Genomic DNA, 18,611 nt, shown 5'->3' on the forward strand with positions numbered 1-18,611 from the left:
ACAACAAGGGGGTGGCACGGTGGCTGACTGGTTAGCACGTCCGCCTCCCAGTGCAAAGGTTGTGAGATCAAGTCCGGGCTTTGGCCTTCCTGGGTGGAGTTTGCATGTTCTCCCCGTGCTTGCGTGGGTTTTCTCCGGGTACTCCGGTTTCCTCCCACTTTCCAAAAACATGCATGGCAGGTGAATTGGACACTCCAAATTGTCCATAGGTGTGATTGTGAGTATGGTTGTTCGTCTCTGTGTGCCCTGCGATTGGCTGGCAACCAGTTCAGGGTGTACCCCGCCTACTGCCCGAAGCCAGCTGGGATAGGCTCCAGCAACCCCCGCGACCCTTGTGAGGACAAGCGGTAGAGAAAATGGATGGATGGATGGGACAACAAGGGACCTATTCACTACTTGGGTTAATTTGACCCAATATGGGGGTTGTAAACTAACAACTCAATTTGGGTTAAAAAAATAAAATAATTTAAAATAAAAAAGGGGGGCCAACCCACTATACTTGGGCCAGTCTGATCTAACTTTCTGAGTTGTTTGGGTTAAAACAACAACAACCCAGTTTGGGTCCAAAGGGGACCTGTACACTGGGTTTGGGTTAAAAAGGGTCTAACCCGCTATACTTCGGTCAGTCTGACCAAACTTTCTGAGTTGTTTGGTTTAGAACAACAGCAACCCAATTTGGATATTTAAAAAAAAAAAAGGACTGACCTTGGGTGACTTTGACCCAACTTTCTGGGTTATTTCAATCCCCCAAAAATTAGGTCAAATTGATCCAAGTAGCAGGTCGCTCACTTTTTGATACAAATAATTTGGGTTAAAACAACCCAAAATGTTGGGTCAAATTGACCCAAAAAAGATATAGGTGGACAAAATGGTAAGCGTATCTCTGTCCCAGCTGTTTAGTACAACCTAGTTGGAGGGACATTAAAAGTAACGAAAAAGACAATAAATAAAATAATGTAAGCTATTTTATATATAACTGGTAACCCCATTTATCAGTAGCCAGGAATTAGCTCTCAGTTTTGAAAATATTTGTGACCCCCTGAGTTAGATGCTACTTGGGTGCTGTAGAATTCTGCAAGAGCTATTTGTTGCCTTCAAAAGGTTTTGTCTTTTTATACTCAAAGTCTCAGTAAAGCCAAGCAATTCACCAGCGGTTTGTTATCAGATATCACACATAACATAGTGCCACAAAGATGACTCGTTCAAAAATTTCATTGAAAAGTTTGAAGACCTTGACATTTTTGGCCACACTGAGAAGGAATGTGACTTACAGTAATGGGAAATATTACACGTGACATCAAGTTGTTTGTCCCTGTGGCTTTTATCAGGAAGTTCTGTAATTGCAAGCATTTTTTCTCACTGCTTCAATGACACGTTTTCATCTACATGTCAGGCTAGCGGTTATCAAAACATGGTCAAGATTACACACAATGTCTCCATGCAGGCCAATGTTCTGTTGACAAACTTTCTTCAGCCTGCAAACACACAAAATGCATTCTTCGCTTTACTTCCCGCTAAAGGTTGAAAAATTATCAAAACACCAATATATTCCCATCACTTTCTTCTCAGGCGTGTGGTGAGATACACAAGCAAAGTGCTGATAGATTGTTTTTGCAGCTGAAAGAGGAAGACGAATAGAGCGAGTTCACAAAAGTCAGAAGTCAAACAGGCCGGGGGAATGTTTACTGCGAGAGCATATTTAAATTTCAAGTTTACAATCTTGTGCAGCATGAAAGCACTGTGTGTGTGTGTGTGTGTGTGGTCTTGTTTTTGTCACATAGTGGGGCCAACATTTCGGCATGTCACAGAGTTGTGGGGCCCACCTGTCCATGTGAGGCCATTTTGCTGGGCCCCACAGCTATAGACCTCTTTTTGAGGGTCAAGACTTGGTTTTAGAGTTTAGGTTTGAATTGGGTTATGGTTGAGGTTAGGGTAAGGAATAGGGGTGGGCAATCATTTTTTGATGGTTGGGGTTAGGGGAAGGGGCTAGGAAATGCAGTCAATAAGATGGCCCCACAAATATAGTAAAACAAACCTGTGTGCGTGTGCGTGTGTGTGTGTGTGTGTGTACAGGGATGAGTTTGTGGCGAGGGAGCGATAAAAAGGATGGAACAGAATAGACAGAAGGCTGAACATTCCTACACTCTATTTTCCATCCATCCATATTACATTTCGCTAATCCTCACCAAGGTCATGGGTGAGTTTGAGCCTATCTCATCATTTTTTGGGCAAAAAGTTAGGGTATGCCTTAGAGTGATCTAACAATAAATCATTGCATTTTGTTATTTTTAAAATCACTCATCTATGCATAGCTAAGAGCAAAATCGCAAAAGTGAGACTCAAACATGTTTACTATGAGGAATGTAATCAGTCAATCAACAGTCTTAGCTGACACAAAGCGCTTTATAGAAACACAACATAAAACAAACATATAAGTGGATAGGGATGAATACCTCGTCTGCCCATTTGGGTCACAGGTCAGCTGGAGTCTCTCCTCAGCTAATTTAAGGCAGAGTACAGCCTGGACTGGTCACCAGTCAAATGTCGTAGGGCACGTCTAGACAAACAACCGTTCTGAATCACATTCACACCTATGGGCAATTTCGTGTCACCAATGAAGATATTAAACAGTGAAACATTTATAAGCACAAGAAAAAAAAATACCCGGAGAAAACCCACACAGGCACGGGGAGAACATGCAAACTCCACCCAGGAAGGCCAAAGCCCGGACTCGATTTCACGCCCTCAGCACTGGGAGGCGGGTGTGATAACCAGTGACCCACCATGCCGTTCTTGTTGTAAAATAAATCCTCGTTCTGCAGCCGAGTGCATAAATGGAATGTTAGCTGTAATTTTGCCTGTTTATCGGAGAAATGCAGACTGCCCTCGCGCTGAAATATTGTTCTTGTCCTTGCTCCGGTCTGCTATTTGCTTCTTCTCCTATAGAGATACCTGCCAAAATCCCTTGTGTGTATTTATACACACTGTAGCATTTTCACCATAGAGACAGAAAATAATGTGAAAACGCCACGGAAAAATCAATGTAGGCCATTCAAGTTAAGTAGCCAAGTGAGTGGCAACATAAGATGGCCGTCACACATACAAGTCAAAAGAAGATTCCTTGGGCGCATGGGCACACACAACCAATGTTGCGTTCCCCGACCACACTTATATGAGGGGTTAGAAAAGGGATACGCAAGAGATCTTATTTGGAATTTTAAACATTTGCATAAGAGCATATTCATGTTTTCAGATGGCAAATCCAGGTCCAGAAAGTAAAAACCCTGCCACAGTTTGGCTTTAGCCCCTGATGCTAGCTAGCTCGCTAGCTCACTAGCAGGTAAACAAGCACGATGGGAACTAGCTAGGGAGGTAGCTAGCTAGCACCTAGGGCTCCCAAACTGTGGCAGGGTTTTTACTTTCTGGACCCGGATTTGCCACCTCTGCATGTTTTGAAAGGGTTATTGACTACATGTAAACATAGTCGCAGAAATCTACTTGTTCTTTGAGACCCTTAGATCCCAATTCTGTGACATCGCCCTGACAGAGGTTTGTTAATAAAGCTATAATTGCCTACATGTCATTCACACCCTCTCCACAAACAAGAAAATACTTCAGTGCAAGTATAAACACGTCACATGCATGCTGTTTGCACTAATAATAGATTCATCTCATAATTAATGCAGCATGATTAGATTATAGCGCAATACCATTCTAAATGAGTATCTAATGGGAGCGTTGTAATGAAGTTAAAGGATGTTCCAGGAAGTGCGAGAGCACGCATACACACAGGTTCTTCTTCAGATGCTTGTCTACAGTGAGTATGCAGAGGTTTGAAGGAGCCATGTTTACATATATTTACATAACCGAGTTCTCATGTAAATGAGAGACAAGTCAAGAGCTCTCACACAAACACTGGGCCTGGTTGTTGCAAATCTCTCACAAAATAAGCCTGCTGTCCGTCACTCAGGACAGATTATGAAGCCAAACCCGAATGCAGCGGTGATGCTCGCAGTGTGTTTTGGGTAATCCCGCCGTTCAAAACATTTGCCCTGCAGATATCATATTCTGATCTGAGATTACTCAGGATTTTGCCATGGGAGACCTCAAGGAATAAAGAACCCAAAAAACAACAACACTTTAACTGTTCAAATATAATATAGAATGCAACTGTATGTATATGGGTAAAAATAAAAAAAATAAACACAGCTGAAAATGGGATGTTTTTAATGAGTGATGTCAAGCGCGCGCACACACACACACACTTAAAAATCCCGCAAAGGGCGTCCTCACACGGCCGTGCAAGGTCTCCTCCACAAGCTTTTAATTTGCATGGATCACATCTAATCCTCAATCCTGCTCATCTCTTTTGCACCCAGGCAACCCTGATGGAAAATATCAGAGCCGGGGGAGGACATGCGGATTATCGCCCGTCAGACATCAACTCGTCTGCGCTCGCAGTTTTCACCGAGAGATGGTCACGCCTCACGTGACGATACACGTGAGCCCGTGGAGAATTGAAGTCAACCATCAAGCAAAAATAAATAAAAAACTACGGGGAGAAAAGTGATCAGTTGCACTGCTGTGACGAGGCCTCGGCTTGGTGGAGACAAATGAAATGGAGTGTGCTGAGTGATGAATGAGAGGAGGATGGTGGGAGATGGATTTATTGAAGATCAAATGAGACGTGTGCATGTGTACATACGTGTGCTGACAAGCCCTGCCAGTACATGATATACTCATGTGCAGTATTTAAGATATATCACCGAAATTGTCAGCTACATATAAGACAGTCTATCTGTCATGTTTGGGAATTTGGTTCATCTCTTCACGCTTTCCAGCGTACTGAGGGCATTTCTTCTGACACACCTAACAATTTGGTGGCTGGCTCCACGACACTTCACCTGTCAGAACCACGTCTAAATATTAGCGCAGGTAGTGTAATGTGATTTTGGTGAATTTGAACGAGGTTTATATAGCAATTTTATCCAATTGACGCACAGATTCACACTCCAGTGGGAGCATATTAGGGTTCAGTGTCTTGCTCAAGGACACTTTGACATGGTCACCAATGGTGAGGGTTGAACCCACAACCTCACGAATGGGAAACAAGTAAACAACCACTCTAACACTGAGCCATGCCGCCCAGTGCAGCAAACCCTCTAATGTCAATGCAAAAATCAATTCATTGAACACATTATTACTGCTACTATTATAATCAGTTAGTTCTTATCACCGTAATCAATGTCCAAAAGTCAGTTTACCAAGATAAGATGATATTTTTATTTATTTTCTTCGTTCACAGTTCATTTTTTCACGTTGTTTTTGCCTTTTATGCTGTCTTCTTTTAGCTTTTTTAAACTGTTTTTATTTTGTCGTCCAGTGTTTCCTGGGTGCCTTTCCTTACATGGTCTCTCTGTGCCCCGCCATGTTTTTTTTCTTCGTTTTTGTTGTAGTTCTTTTTTTTTGGGGGGGGGTTATTTTTATCATATTATGAATGTTTTAATTGTTTAGCTCCTTGAGTTACATTTTAATGTATGAAAGTTGCTATATAAATAAGGATTGATTGATTGATTGATTGATTGATTGAATTTGTTCGACACAAATCCCATTCTGACCTCAAGCTTTCATTTTTCTACTTCACGCTTCTCGCCATGTTAAATTTGCATATTAACTAAATATCACGTTCTAACCAAAATATTTACATTTTACATTTTTATGTAAATGCATCATTTGTAGTTTGACATTTATTTATTTACAACTTGTATATGGACCTCTATATATAAATTAAACACATGTAAATTTAACATTTATTTAAATATTCAACATATATAATTTAATATTCGATATTAACTATTTAAAGTGATGAATATTGCTGTAAATATGCAGAAAAGTGATTAAAGTTAAATATTCACATTAAACACTGTTTGAAGCTAAATGTGCCCAAATGTTGCTTCCAGCGTGAGATGCTTTGCAAACGACACCCCATTACAGCACCGCCTGGGCACACAAGAGAATAAAGCCCAATAGCTTTAAATGATTGGCCTCCAAACAGCCAAAAAGAGGAATCGTATGGGACAAAGCTTGAAAATGTTCAACTCCAGAAAATTGTAGTTCATTACAAGCCTTTTTTTTTTTTTAATTGAGTAACTTGTTTACATTTTATTATAAATATCTTCCCCAGAGCTTTCTCACAAATCACATTACTCCCAATCCACAATAGCACTGACTTCAAGCCTGAGATTCCTGCTACTTCCTGCATCTCAGCTTCACATCAACCTTTGGATTCAGAGCATTTCACAACTCTGCCGCTCATCTTTGGAAATGGTGACTTCCTCCCCATATTTAAATCGTGTTTCAAAAGTTTTTCTCAAATGTTCTATATAACTGTTCTTTTCATGATGAGCTGGAGTCTATCCCAGTCACCGGTTAATCGAAGGGCACGTTTAATTGCATTCCGTTTCATTTCTAACTGGTATTGAAGTCTACATGACCAAATATGGTCATCAGTCATGGATTGAACTCTACCCAGATCTTGCTCTTGACTTGTCATTTTTCAAAGATATTTTGGACAGACGAGTGAACCGATATTGTGAGTCAGGCTCTCTCCGGTCCAACATCAGTGACCTCTGATGGGCCACATTTCCCACACAAAAAAATCCCAGACGGGTGGACGCCTTTAAAGGATGAACTGTTTATCTGAGGCTAAATATGAGTTATACAATGATAGTGAACTTCAAACAATGTGCAACTCACAGTCCGCCGCTCTCCGATGATCACACATCACACCCGAGATCACAAAGTGTCTCCTCTCCGCATGCGGCCACGAGTAAGGTTCTGCATAATTCACGGCCATGTAGAGTGGTCCCACACACACACACACACACACATACACACGTACACTATACACACACTTCTCGACACACAGTCAAGATGTTTCTCCCGTCAGCGCTACCATTATTCAACCCTGCTTCATTTGGCTAATATGACAGGCACCGTGTGTAAATGACATGACCTTTGTTTGCCCGTTTATACCTGTTTGTGTGTGTGTGCGCGCGTGTTATTGTGTGTGTAATTACCATTAGCACGTTAGAGCGTGCAATGTTATGCCACAACCCATAGTCATTGGCCTGTGCAGTGGAGGCCATTCATGTAAAATATTCAAACCTCACATTGCCAATTAGTGTAATGGGGACGTATTTGCATAAAAGGGTTGAGGGGGCATAAATAAAGGACGTGAGGGATGAACAGCGATGACACACAAAGATTGTATTTTGTTTTGAAATGGTTGCTTTTTTTAAGTTTGTTTTGTCTTCTCTTAGTCTGTACTGTAAAAGGTCAAATGATGTTTGAAAAGTTATAAAAACTAAAGTACAGCAAGCCTCTGACTGTTATCTTGCGGCCATGACACTTTTATGGGTCTGCATTGAACAATGAAGTGCTTGAGTTTATTCTGTTGTCATGCTGAACTGATGAAGAGGTTCATATTCATGCACATTTGGAAATATGTATGTTTGTCATGTAACGAAGTTATTTTTCAGTGGATGCTTGCATGGGTTTTTATTTTTTACAGCACAGGCTATGATAATTCTTGGCTTCAAAAAGGCTGGTAAATTCTATTGCTCTAAAAACTCAATAGGTGTGAATGTGAAGGATTATGTTCCACTGTAACTTTTTTTTTTTATGCTGTTTTGGAAATGTGTTTATACAACAAGACTTTGGCTTCTGAAAATAAAAACACTTGGGAAAAAGCCGCAGGGTGAATATTTTGGAAAATGTTACCATTGATTAGTACTGTAGTGCATGAGTCCATTTAGTAAAAGATGGCGAACAAGATACCGGGGGGAACGCTGCAATATTTTACAAAGGAGAATGAAAACGGATTTATTTAATGTTTTTAAAAAAGGGGAAGAAAAACCTGAGAATTGTTTTGAAAATACAGTGGAAAAAAATTAATTGCTGGCGACGGGCCAAGACGTTGTACCTCCAAAATCTTTACTTTTTTGTAGTGATGGGAAAATTAAGCTTCATGAAGCACTTTTAATATTTTTTGACTCCTCTAGATGCCACTCTTGGTTGAAAGATGCAGTGGAAATGTAATCAATTTCCTTTGCACTAGCCTTTATATTTAAACCAAGAGCACCATCTAGGGGAGTCAAAAAATATCACAAGTGCTTCATGAAGCTTCATTTTCCCATCACTACTTTTTTGCTTGTTCAAACATTAACATTGCAATGTCAAGCTGGCAAACCATTTTCAACACTTTAGATTGACGAATAATAAAAAAATAATAAAAAAAACTTGCCTTTACAGCGCATCCTTGTGTGACCCTCGTGATTGAGATTAGACTGTGCCACACTTTGTCAACTGAGGTCAAAATAATAACAAGAGTCTTTCTGCTCCTTGTTAAACACACTTGGTGTTTTATTTACATATGTTAAGACAAGAAAATGTGCCCTTAATGTCAGTCATACAGCTTTCATGGAACCGTTTTCTGGTACACACCAGCGCCCAACACATGTGGTTCATGTTCAGCCTAGGTACAAAACATAGTAATAATAATAATAATAATAATAAAATGTAATACATCCATAGATCCATCATCAACCAAACTGAGATGTTTCCCTGGATACGTTGGGGCACGTGGATATCAGCGCAAAGCAAACTTTTAATAAATGGGGTAATGGGAATATTTTTAGTACACTCTAAAAAAAAAACACTTGGGTCAAAAATGGGTCAATTTGACCTAACTTTGAGCAAAAAAAATAAAATAAAAACTCATAAATATTGGTCAGACCCTTTACTTGGGTCAAAAAATTGGGTCATTTTTTTGTATAAAACAACGCAAAAAGTTAGGTCAAATTGACCCATAAAGTGGATTGGTCCATTTTTGATCCATAATTGGGTTACTTTTGACCCAACAATTTTTAGAGTGCATGGTAATGAAATGCAGCGGGGATTAAAAAGATTGTTTTGTGTTTTGTGGACACATGTACACAATTCCATGGAGATGATGATAAAGTTGGGGCAGTTGAACAAGCTTTTGTTAGGAATCCATGAAAATTGTTTATGTCATTTTTAATATTTCTCATAAACCAATGCTTCAGGTTTTGTACAACAAAAACACTGAATGATTTATTTTTTTTGGGTCATTTCACTCAAAACTCAACTTTAGCATATATTTCACAACCAATTCAATGGTGATCAATTAGCATGTTTTATTGTAACAAACAAAATATCGAATTTCGGTTACAGTTGGCGGCCATACCTTCTTGACTTCTATAGTAGAGATAACTTTTATTGCCCGTGTGCATCTGCGCCACAATATGCATTCTGCAGTTTCAAGATGTGTATGACATAACAAAGGTGACCACAATCATTACTAGTGTGGATGCATGGACAAGAACAGACTTCATTAGCTGTGTTGTTTGCAGAAAAGTCTTGACAGATTTAGAGTGTGAATAATTGCACTGGGAGAATGTTCTAAACTCTTATTTCGATGGTCCAAGTTGTGCCGTAATGCAGATCTGCGATGATGTCACTCAAACTCTTTCCAAAGTCGCCTTCACTTATTTGTTATTATGCGCATCCCTAGGTCAACTATTTAAAAAAAAAAAAAATCTAAATATGCATTATGAGTTCACCAATGTTAAACAACCTATAATAATGTCATCACAAATGCACTTGACAAAAGATGGCCATCTGAAATGATTTCAATTCATCATCTGTTAGTGAGCTACACTGACACATTTGGAAGGCCTGAGATTTCAAGTATGTAGCAGGAAAAATGAAGAGAATCCTAATAGAGTTGAAAAAGCAAATGTGAGCTGCGTTGCATATGCTGCGACGATATATGTATGTGCGCTAAACTGCATCATGTGTATTATTGGTAGAACTGGACTCAATCAATAAATGCAATTTGAAATAGTTGGAACATATGAAGTGCACCCCCCCCCCCTCACGATTCAAATAAATTGCCGCCACTAGCTAGCTGGTAGCTACAGCGGTGACGTTCAGTGTCCCTCGTGGGCTCTGGTGGAAACACCAAAATGTCTGGGGGGGGGAAAAAAAGTTGAGGACAAGCGTGTCAATGTGCGGCTTTTTTCCCTCCGATATCTGAAATCAATCCATCCTGCGTGTTTTTCTTTTTTTTCTTTTTTTCCTGATTTGAGCAGAAAAGGCACTGAGCTGAGAATCGCTTTCAAAACGGACACTTTTGAACATATTACCTGCAATGAAATGGCTGGATTGTTGTAGATTGCAGTTTGCTTTGAGTTACAAGCAGAAAAAAGGCTCTAGTTCTAGCATTTTTTGGCATTATGTTTTTTTCTTCTTCTATTATTAGCTTTTTTTTCTGAACTATTCCCTCATTGTTGCTTCTCACCTGTCTCTCCTCTGCCCCTTGCAACTGTTCGTCGGGGGGGGGGGCGTTGTAATGCACATCGAAGTTCATGGAACGCAGGACATGAATTTTGTCAATTGGAAGGGATGGAAGTTCACAGCGACTCCTTCGTGGTTACTAATCATCATTCAATCGAACCCATCCTGTTCTTCTCAAAGCATTATGACGACTTCAAGACTGGGAAAGTTCTTGTTGTGACTTGAAAGAGTGCAGAGGAGAGCTCGATGCCATGAGCGGCTCAGAATCATCGGGGATGAAAATCATTTCTTGTATGTTCTTCCATCCCACAGTGAGCCCAGGTTGTCGTTTGCATATCCACAACGTGTGTTATCGGGCGTCCTGTCGGTCTCATTCTGGTCTCCCGTATGCTTTGTGCCACCTACAAACTTGTTTCTCTTAGAAACATGGTCCCGATGCTGTAGGACACTTTCCTCATAGAGGCCGGGGGGGCGGAGCGAGAGCTGGTCAGTGACGCGTGGCTGTGAGACTTTCCCGCCTCCAGGAAGTAACAGGTTCCTGGAATCTCTTTGGGGAAATTCTCGGGGAGATCCAGTTGCGAACGAGGGACGAAGGAAAACGATCGGTCGTCTTTAAGCAGCCTGCGGAAGGAAGGGAATCACACATAAGGAGGTTGGACAGAAATGTGTCAGATCCTCAAAAGTCCACCCTGTCACATATGCAATTCTGAGTTTTGGGGGGGGAACAACAACTCTATAGTAGGGATAGACCGATAATCGGCCTGGCCGCCGATATTGGGCATTTTGACGAATATCGGGATCTGCCTTTTTTTTAAGAATCTGACGGCGGATATAAGGTAAATTTAAAACCATTTTAACCTCACGGAACTATTTATTTTTAAATAGAAATAAAATTTAATTTAACTTTATAAGAGATGCTGCTGACCCTGGGAACCTCCTGAACCATTTGTTTTTGTTAAAACAAAAATATGTGAAATATTTCAGGTATTTTTAAATTTAGGAACAAATATTTACAATAGAAAACTATAGAGACCTATGGTATTTACTTGTTTACGTTTCCATTTAACTTTTTAAGACGTACTGATAACCTTGGGATCTCCCTGATTGTTTTGTTCGAAATTTAAAAGAATGTCTATTGCCGAAGATAAAACAAAAAGAGTTAAGATTGGCATTTGTATTATAATTTTTCTTAATGTCGTTAATACAAACCCCTACTGACCCCTATTACTATATTTCCTTTGTATTTCTTAATTGTTAATTTTTTCAAGTGTACCTAAAGTTTTTAGGGGAAAAAAACTTGCTGTAGCACAACGCTTTTCAATAAAGTGAAATGATTAAAGTATAACGAAATGCTATACAAAGCCTGCAGAAAAAAACCTAACATGTCTACAGTCTGAGCATGGCACTTACTGGTAGGTTGTAGGGCTGACATTGATACACCTCGGATGACTCCCTGATTCAAACTTGCTGGCCAGCGTCACATTGTTCCCAAATAGGCAGTACCTCGGCATTTGAACTCCAACCACACCAGCCAGGACCGAGCCTGTGTGGATGCCGATCCTCAGCTGGGAGACAACAAGAAAGACACGCAAGTGCTTTGATTGGCTGCGTTTTAGTTGGCCATACAGATGATGCAATGGAGTTAAAAAATTCACAAATAAATTTGCCAAACTTTAAGGCATTCAACCTTCAACAGACCACTGTCGCCAAAAAAAAGGTCATCGCTCCATTTCCGCCGCGTTCGCTACAAAAGTAAACGTCTTCCTCTTGAGGACTCACTCACGTATGGTGAACAGACAGGGCAGGCGGTGGAACCCGGTAGATTGCAACTGATCTACTAGAGCATCTCATCACCGTGGAAACCCACGCTACTGTCTGCATGCCAGCACAGTGCAAGGTAGTCATGGCAACAGCAGGGGATGGGGGTAGTGAGGCAGAAAGGACAGCGAGAGATAGACCGGGAGACAATATAGATAGAGGGAGAAATCAAACTCATCAACATGCAAGTGGGCGGAGATTGAAGGCCAGTTGCGGTTGATTTATGGAGGTAAAAAAAAAAAAGAAGTTGTTTGTGTCTGATGCCAATTTTTATTTTATTTTTGCTTATACATAGACCTAAAATACAGTCAGAAGATTTAGACTGACAGTTACTCAGCTACTCATGATCGCACTATAAATCGGATACAGTTTGTAATATTAGGCTTCTGTGTCGTTCTACTTCTCTCCTAATCTCTATCGCTCCGTCGCTCTTTTTTTTTCTTCTTCTCATGCTAGTTTGCATAACAGTGCAACGTTGGCTGGAGTTGAGTGCTCTCACTGAACAGCATTTATCAAGTGCTATGGTCATAGCGGCCCAGGAGGGGATTTGGACAATGGCGAGCACCAGAGAGGGTTGGGGAGGAGGAAAACAAAGGAAATCAGGCAGAAAATAAGCTGTGCGACAAAAAGCAAAACACTACCGAGGCGTGAGAGAGCTAGTTAAAATGGAAGGAGGCAGGGAGACAGCAAGAGGCAGAGGGAGAAATTGGAAGAGCGAGCATGCAGGCCAAAAGCGCTTGGCAAGGCCTTTCTATTTTGAGACAAATGGAAAAGCACAGAGAACCTCTGTGCTGTCTGTTAATCAGCAATTATGTTGCAGCTTCTCTCGCACACTAATGTCCCCCGTGTCGTCGTTTTGATACCTTTTATCAAATCGGTTTCCAGCAGAAGCGCCATATAAATACAACATTACGGGAAGATGGTTTCTTAACAATACTGTAGTTTTATGTTATATGTAACTTTGTGATTTTACTTTTAGCATGAAAGGTTTTGTTATTGTGTATTGTATTGTCACAATAGCTTTTTATGTGTCTCTTTGCATTTCTTTTGGTTCAAGGCTGTTTGGAGTTTTGTCAAAAAGGTAGTTTAGAAGAAGAGTGAAGAGTGACGGAGAGTATTTGTGCTTTGTCACAACGTAGGCTGGGCCGTCTTTAGGAGATTACCACACACACTGTCACAAGTTAACACATATTCATGAACATCTGGCCATCTAATCACAAAACAAGATTACATACTTTAATCACATTCAATCCATGTACACAAACAGGACGTGCTGTACATCAACCTGCTCTTAAACTGATTGTGTTTGTTTTATACATATCCAAAGCATGTTCGTAGGTTGGCATTACATTTTTCATTCATCCTCATTGCTAAACTGTATTAAATGTGATCACACAATGTCATTGCAAGCTCTCTTTCTGTTAATAGCTTTTTTTTTATGTTTATGGTAAATCATGTGCTCATTTCAGCATTAAAGTGTGCGTAACTATGGCGAAAAAGTGCGCTTGTCTACACATTTACCTGTAACCAAACTCACCTTAATAGGCTTTTCATCAGGTGTGAGCACTTCTTCAGAAAGTTCCATCATCTTCAGAGCCATGTGTGCGATGGGCTTTGCATGACTGTCCACCTTCTTGTGAAGACCTCCTGCCACACAGTAGGCGTCACCTATGGTCTCTATCTGTGGGGGCACATGAAGTAACCTTTCATTTTAACAGACGTTTTTTTTACATGCGCTGGGCAAAAATTGACACTGTCAATGGGATACGGTTTCGGTTATCCCCTTTTGGTTACTAGCATAATTGAGCTGCTCATGACGACAATAGAAATCCATCTGAAAATTAGTCATAGAGCTAATAGAAGCTCTATGTTTAAGCTACTGCCGCCCCATCATGTTTTTTAAATCAAACTTGTGTGGCTTGAACAAACAGGATGGTGAACACCAGGAGAATACGACAAGAAAAAAAAAAATCGGGGTGAAAAGGGGAAAACGGAGAGACAAACTGCTCTCAAGTAAGCGTTCAAGCAGGTAAGTCACTTGGACAGTAACCATAACAATGTCAATATACGGCTGTCTCAATTTCCTCACTGTGTCCACTTGGGTTTGCGTCCTACTTTATACACACACATTCTTCTTCCCTGCGCACATACATACAATTACTCACAGCAGTTCAAGGTAGTCAAGTCAAAAAATTACTTTACATGATGCTGTACGCACTCCCACAAGTCTAAACATGATATTCTGATTAATATTGTGTTGGTGGAATACGAATTAAGCAGAAAAATCCACTTGTAGACGACTGAAAATTTTATCCCAGTGCAAACGAAGAAAATTTGACTTCCACTTTGAAGAGCCTCTGAGATTAAGAATATATCATAAAATAAAATTCCATCTGAAATTTTGAATGGGGCTGCCGCATTGGGGTTGGCTACAGATGAGAATCTGGGGTGTACCTAATGTTTTGGCCAATATGGCCGACTCATTGGAGACGCCAACAGATAAGAATCCAAGCCTACCTAAAAAAAAACCTAATAATTATTCATAGGTAGGTACAAAAAAACTAATGTTTTTTGGGGGGGGGTTGGCAATGGTTTTCCACTGAGTACTGGGAGAGCACACACCTTGAACAAAAGGCTCTCATAAGTTAAAGATACAGATTCCACAAAGGGCTCATTAGAACGGCAAGGCTTTGAGCATATTCTCATTTTTTTAATCTGATTTTTTTTTGATGACCAAATTAGAGCAGGTTAAAAATACACTTTTTTTTTTTTAATTGTCAGAAAAAAAGCTAAGTATTTGTAAACATTGTGGTCAATGGAGCTGATTTGGGACAAAGTCTCGCTTCAAGTCAAATTAAAGTTACTAAATAACGTATTTGCCAAACAAAGTGGGGTTTTCTTAAAGGAAGACCCCTAGAACTACAGACTGTCCAAATACGATGAATTGAGGAATATTGTGGCCACAGTGACGGTGAAATTTTACAAAGATTTTCGAGTCACTTCCCACTCTAAATTTAACAAGCTGCACTCTATCACACACAAAACACACCAATGTTATATCTGCGTTTTCTCTTTAAACTTGTACAGGAGGGCAAGTGTACATTTTTAGAAAAATAAATTGACACCAAGCTAAAAATAGGAAGCATGTCAACAAAATGAGGTGAAAATCACATCTCTCGTTTTTTTTATGCGCATGCTGTGTGGCTTGGAAAAAGGTGCTTGATTTGTCTATTTTGTCCTTCCTCTCCATTCATTTGAATGGTTTTTATTTAGCGTGCTTTTTGGGGGAATTTTTGTCAAATCAGGCATTTTTCCTATTTATTTATTTTTGGTCACTGCTTTGTAGAAACAATAACAACACAGGATGCAAGGATGAATTTTCCATCTTGGGATATTTCACAATGCCATGATAGGGGTGTGAAATCGACTCTGACAGTCATTTCTCCTCTCCTGCTGTGTAAGAAGCAATCATAAGCACTAGATGCTGGTGCTGAAGCTGTCACACATAATTATCTGATTGTGGGTTGCCATGATCGTCTGTTTATCTGTGATGCACCAATTATGTACGTGAAAGAGGCTGCTGTTTTTATGGCTCGCCCAAACAAACACTGTCCACCTCATATGTATCCGGGTTTTTTTGTCTACTAACCTTATAAACATCGAGAATCCCACACTGGTAGTCAAAGCGAGTGTACAGCTCGTTCAGCATGGAGATGACCTGCATAGGCGTGCACTGCGCACACACGGCGGTGAAGCCCACGATGTCGGAGAACAGCATGGTGACGTCATCGAACTTGCGAGCGGGCACTGGTTGGCCCTGCCACAGTTTCTGCGCCACATCGCCCGGAAAGATGGAATAGAGGAGGTCCACGGTTCTTCTCTTTTCCTCCTCTAAAGCCTGGTGAGTGCGCTCTAACGTGGCCTAAACGAGGAGGGGAGAGATGAAGAGGGTTTCTTTGGGGTGTTGTGATGCACCAGATTAAAATAACCCCATAAACATGTGAATGTATCTGGTGTGTGTCTGCATGCGATTATTGTGTCTGTGGGCGAGTTCCTCTGAGTCTGTCTGATGCAGTGTGCTACCACTGTTCATCCTGGCAACTTGAGTGAAACATATCTATTTATGAGAGTGGCCCGGGGGAGTGTAGCAGCGAGAGATGATGCACACAGCAGATGCATGGATTGGGTCAGGACCCAGTGACTTGCTCATGGATGCTTTGAAAGCAAATTAGAAGAGCGAGTCCCAAGAGCTCTGCTCAATCCAGCCAGTCTGGCAATGTTGGGATTTGACTCATCAATGGAAGTGATGCAACAGATTTACCATGGTTGCTCGAGAGAGAGGTGGAAAAGTGGAACCCAAAGGGTTCTATACTGATGTGGAAGAATGGGAAGTACTCTACTAACTGAGCTTAGTCTCTTATGGGCAAGCAGTAATCCGTGTCATCATGCATCATCAAGAGGTGTGAACGATTTTTGAAAAATAATTGATTTGTCATGTTATATTAATGGAACATTAAGCCTTAATATTTTATTTGAGTGCTGTTCAAACATGAAACAGACTGCAACCTGTTTGTTAAATGCAGTGGGGCTCAGTTATAAGCCTGAATTTTCAGATAAATACATTTTCATACAAATCTTACAGTGTATATGTTGTACAAGTTTACTGATAAGTATTTTCTAAAATTGAGGGGGGAAAAAAATCAAAAATAATCAATTTATAGATTCGTATCGGGATTAATCGGTATCGAGTCGAATCGTGACCTATGAATCGTGATACGAATTGAATCGCCACTACTAGGCAATTCACACCCCTACACATGAGTGTACATTAGTTATAGTAGAAGTTCTAATATGTTACTTAAAATATTGCCTGAGCAGTTAAGGTTTTATGATGGTGACTGTTTACATTTCTGTTCTGGAACTGATTTTAAATACCAATGTATAATAAAAAATGTTTACAGGGGAAGTCAACCCCCCATATTTTTGGACAATAATATGTTCTATGCAGCCCAACTAGTCTAAATGCGGTATTCTGGTTAATATGAGTTAAGCCGCAAAATCCAGCTGTTTTTATCCATCTCAGGAGGCGGCCATTTTGCCACTTGCTGTCGACTGAAGATGACATCACAGTTGCTCAGGTCTCAGGTAACAACCAATCACAGCGCAGCTTCAGAAAACAGGTGAGCTGTGATTGATCGTTGCCTGAGCAACATTGATGTCATCTTCAGTCAACAGAAAGTGGCAAAATGGCCGCGACCATGACATGAATAAAAAGAGCTGGATTTTGCTTCATAACTCATATTCCACAAATGTAGACTAGTGAGGTCACATATAACATATTATTGTCAAGAAATGTTTAAAGTTGACTTCCACTTTAAAGCCACTGAACGCTGAAAAAATGGAATTTCGAATCTCTACTGCCACCTGTAGCCAAAAAATGTAACATTTTCCTTTTCCCTTCTTCACATACACGATAAGTCACATCCGCAGACAGAGGGTGGGAAATTCGAACCCGAATCCTGTCTGAAAACTATTGGCCAGAATCTTGCAAGAGTTCCCATTATAAGCAGCTAAGATGTTAATCTACTAACTAAAAAATGTTTTAGTCATAAATGATCAAATGAAAAGGCTATTGTAAAGATATTTTTGGGCAAATTGTTACAAAGTGCAGAATGGAATGACTGGCTGGCGTTCTACCTTGAGTTTGTCCATCCTCTTTTTGAGGCCATCCTGAGCTTTGGCCTGCTCCCCCACCAAGATGACGTCCCTCGTGGCATCGTGCATGGGGATGTCTGACAGGTGGAGGCCTCGGCCCATCAGCTCCTCCAACTTGTCAACACGCGGTGAGCCCAGAAACATCAGCGAGTACGACTCTGGCACATGGATCATCTGACCCTTCAACTCCATGACCTGTCCATTAAATAAGAAAGGAATGAAAATCGATGTGAAAGGGAGAAAGCACTCCAAATTCTTCCATAATGCTCATGATGGGAAGTTTTGCATTTTTGTGCACATTCAGAGGCCAAATGGTGTTCAACAAAGATAATTATAGCAACATAGGATCGGTGTGGTTAAGTAAGGCTTAATGCATAATGCATGTCGGCTTGTATGGGGTGGAAAAAGCTTTTAAAAAGTGGGTGAACTGGTGTCCTACTTATCGAGACATATGCCCATCTAAATGTCTTCAAAGCACAACTATATGGCAAGTGCTTGTTAACATGTGACTCTCATATGAAGCAAATGTGTCACTTGGTTATCAAATGTTATAAGCTCGGTTTCTGGACAAAGCATCACATCTTCCCAGATTAAAAAATGGGCAATGGTGGTCGATCGCCTCAGGAGATGAAGGCAGACATGATCCCGCCTTTGAATACAAATACTCACAAAGGCAAGGTGTGAACTACAGTACCGTG

General features: G+C 40.5%; 1 protein-coding gene across 1 annotated transcript in view; it reads right to left on the reverse strand.

The window, feature by feature from the left end:
* Window positions 1-8,400: 8,400 nt before the first annotated feature.
* Window positions 8,401-18,611, reverse strand: part of gucy1a2 (guanylate cyclase 1, soluble, alpha 2) — a 29,737-nt gene continuing 19,526 nt past the window's right edge. The window contains exons 5-9 of the mRNA XM_086080671.1: window positions 17,896-18,108; window positions 15,848-16,120; window positions 13,736-13,879; window positions 11,791-11,945; window positions 8,401-11,001 (exon numbers count right to left, since the gene is read on the reverse strand). Of these exons, the coding sequence (XP_085936797.1) occupies window positions 10,782-11,001; window positions 11,791-11,945; window positions 13,736-13,879; window positions 15,848-16,120; window positions 17,896-18,108 (1,005 nt within the window). The 3' untranslated portion in view covers window positions 8,401-10,781. The remainder of the gene's footprint in view (window positions 11,002-11,790; window positions 11,946-13,735; window positions 13,880-15,847; window positions 16,121-17,895; window positions 18,109-18,611) is intronic.

Source organism: Leptonotus elevatus, chromosome 7 (genome assembly GCF_054856555.1).
Source record: "Leptonotus elevatus isolate MCC_2025b chromosome 7, RoL_Lele_1.0, whole genome shotgun sequence".
Taxonomy (NCBI): Eukaryota; Metazoa; Chordata; class Actinopteri; order Syngnathiformes; family Syngnathidae; genus Leptonotus; species Leptonotus elevatus.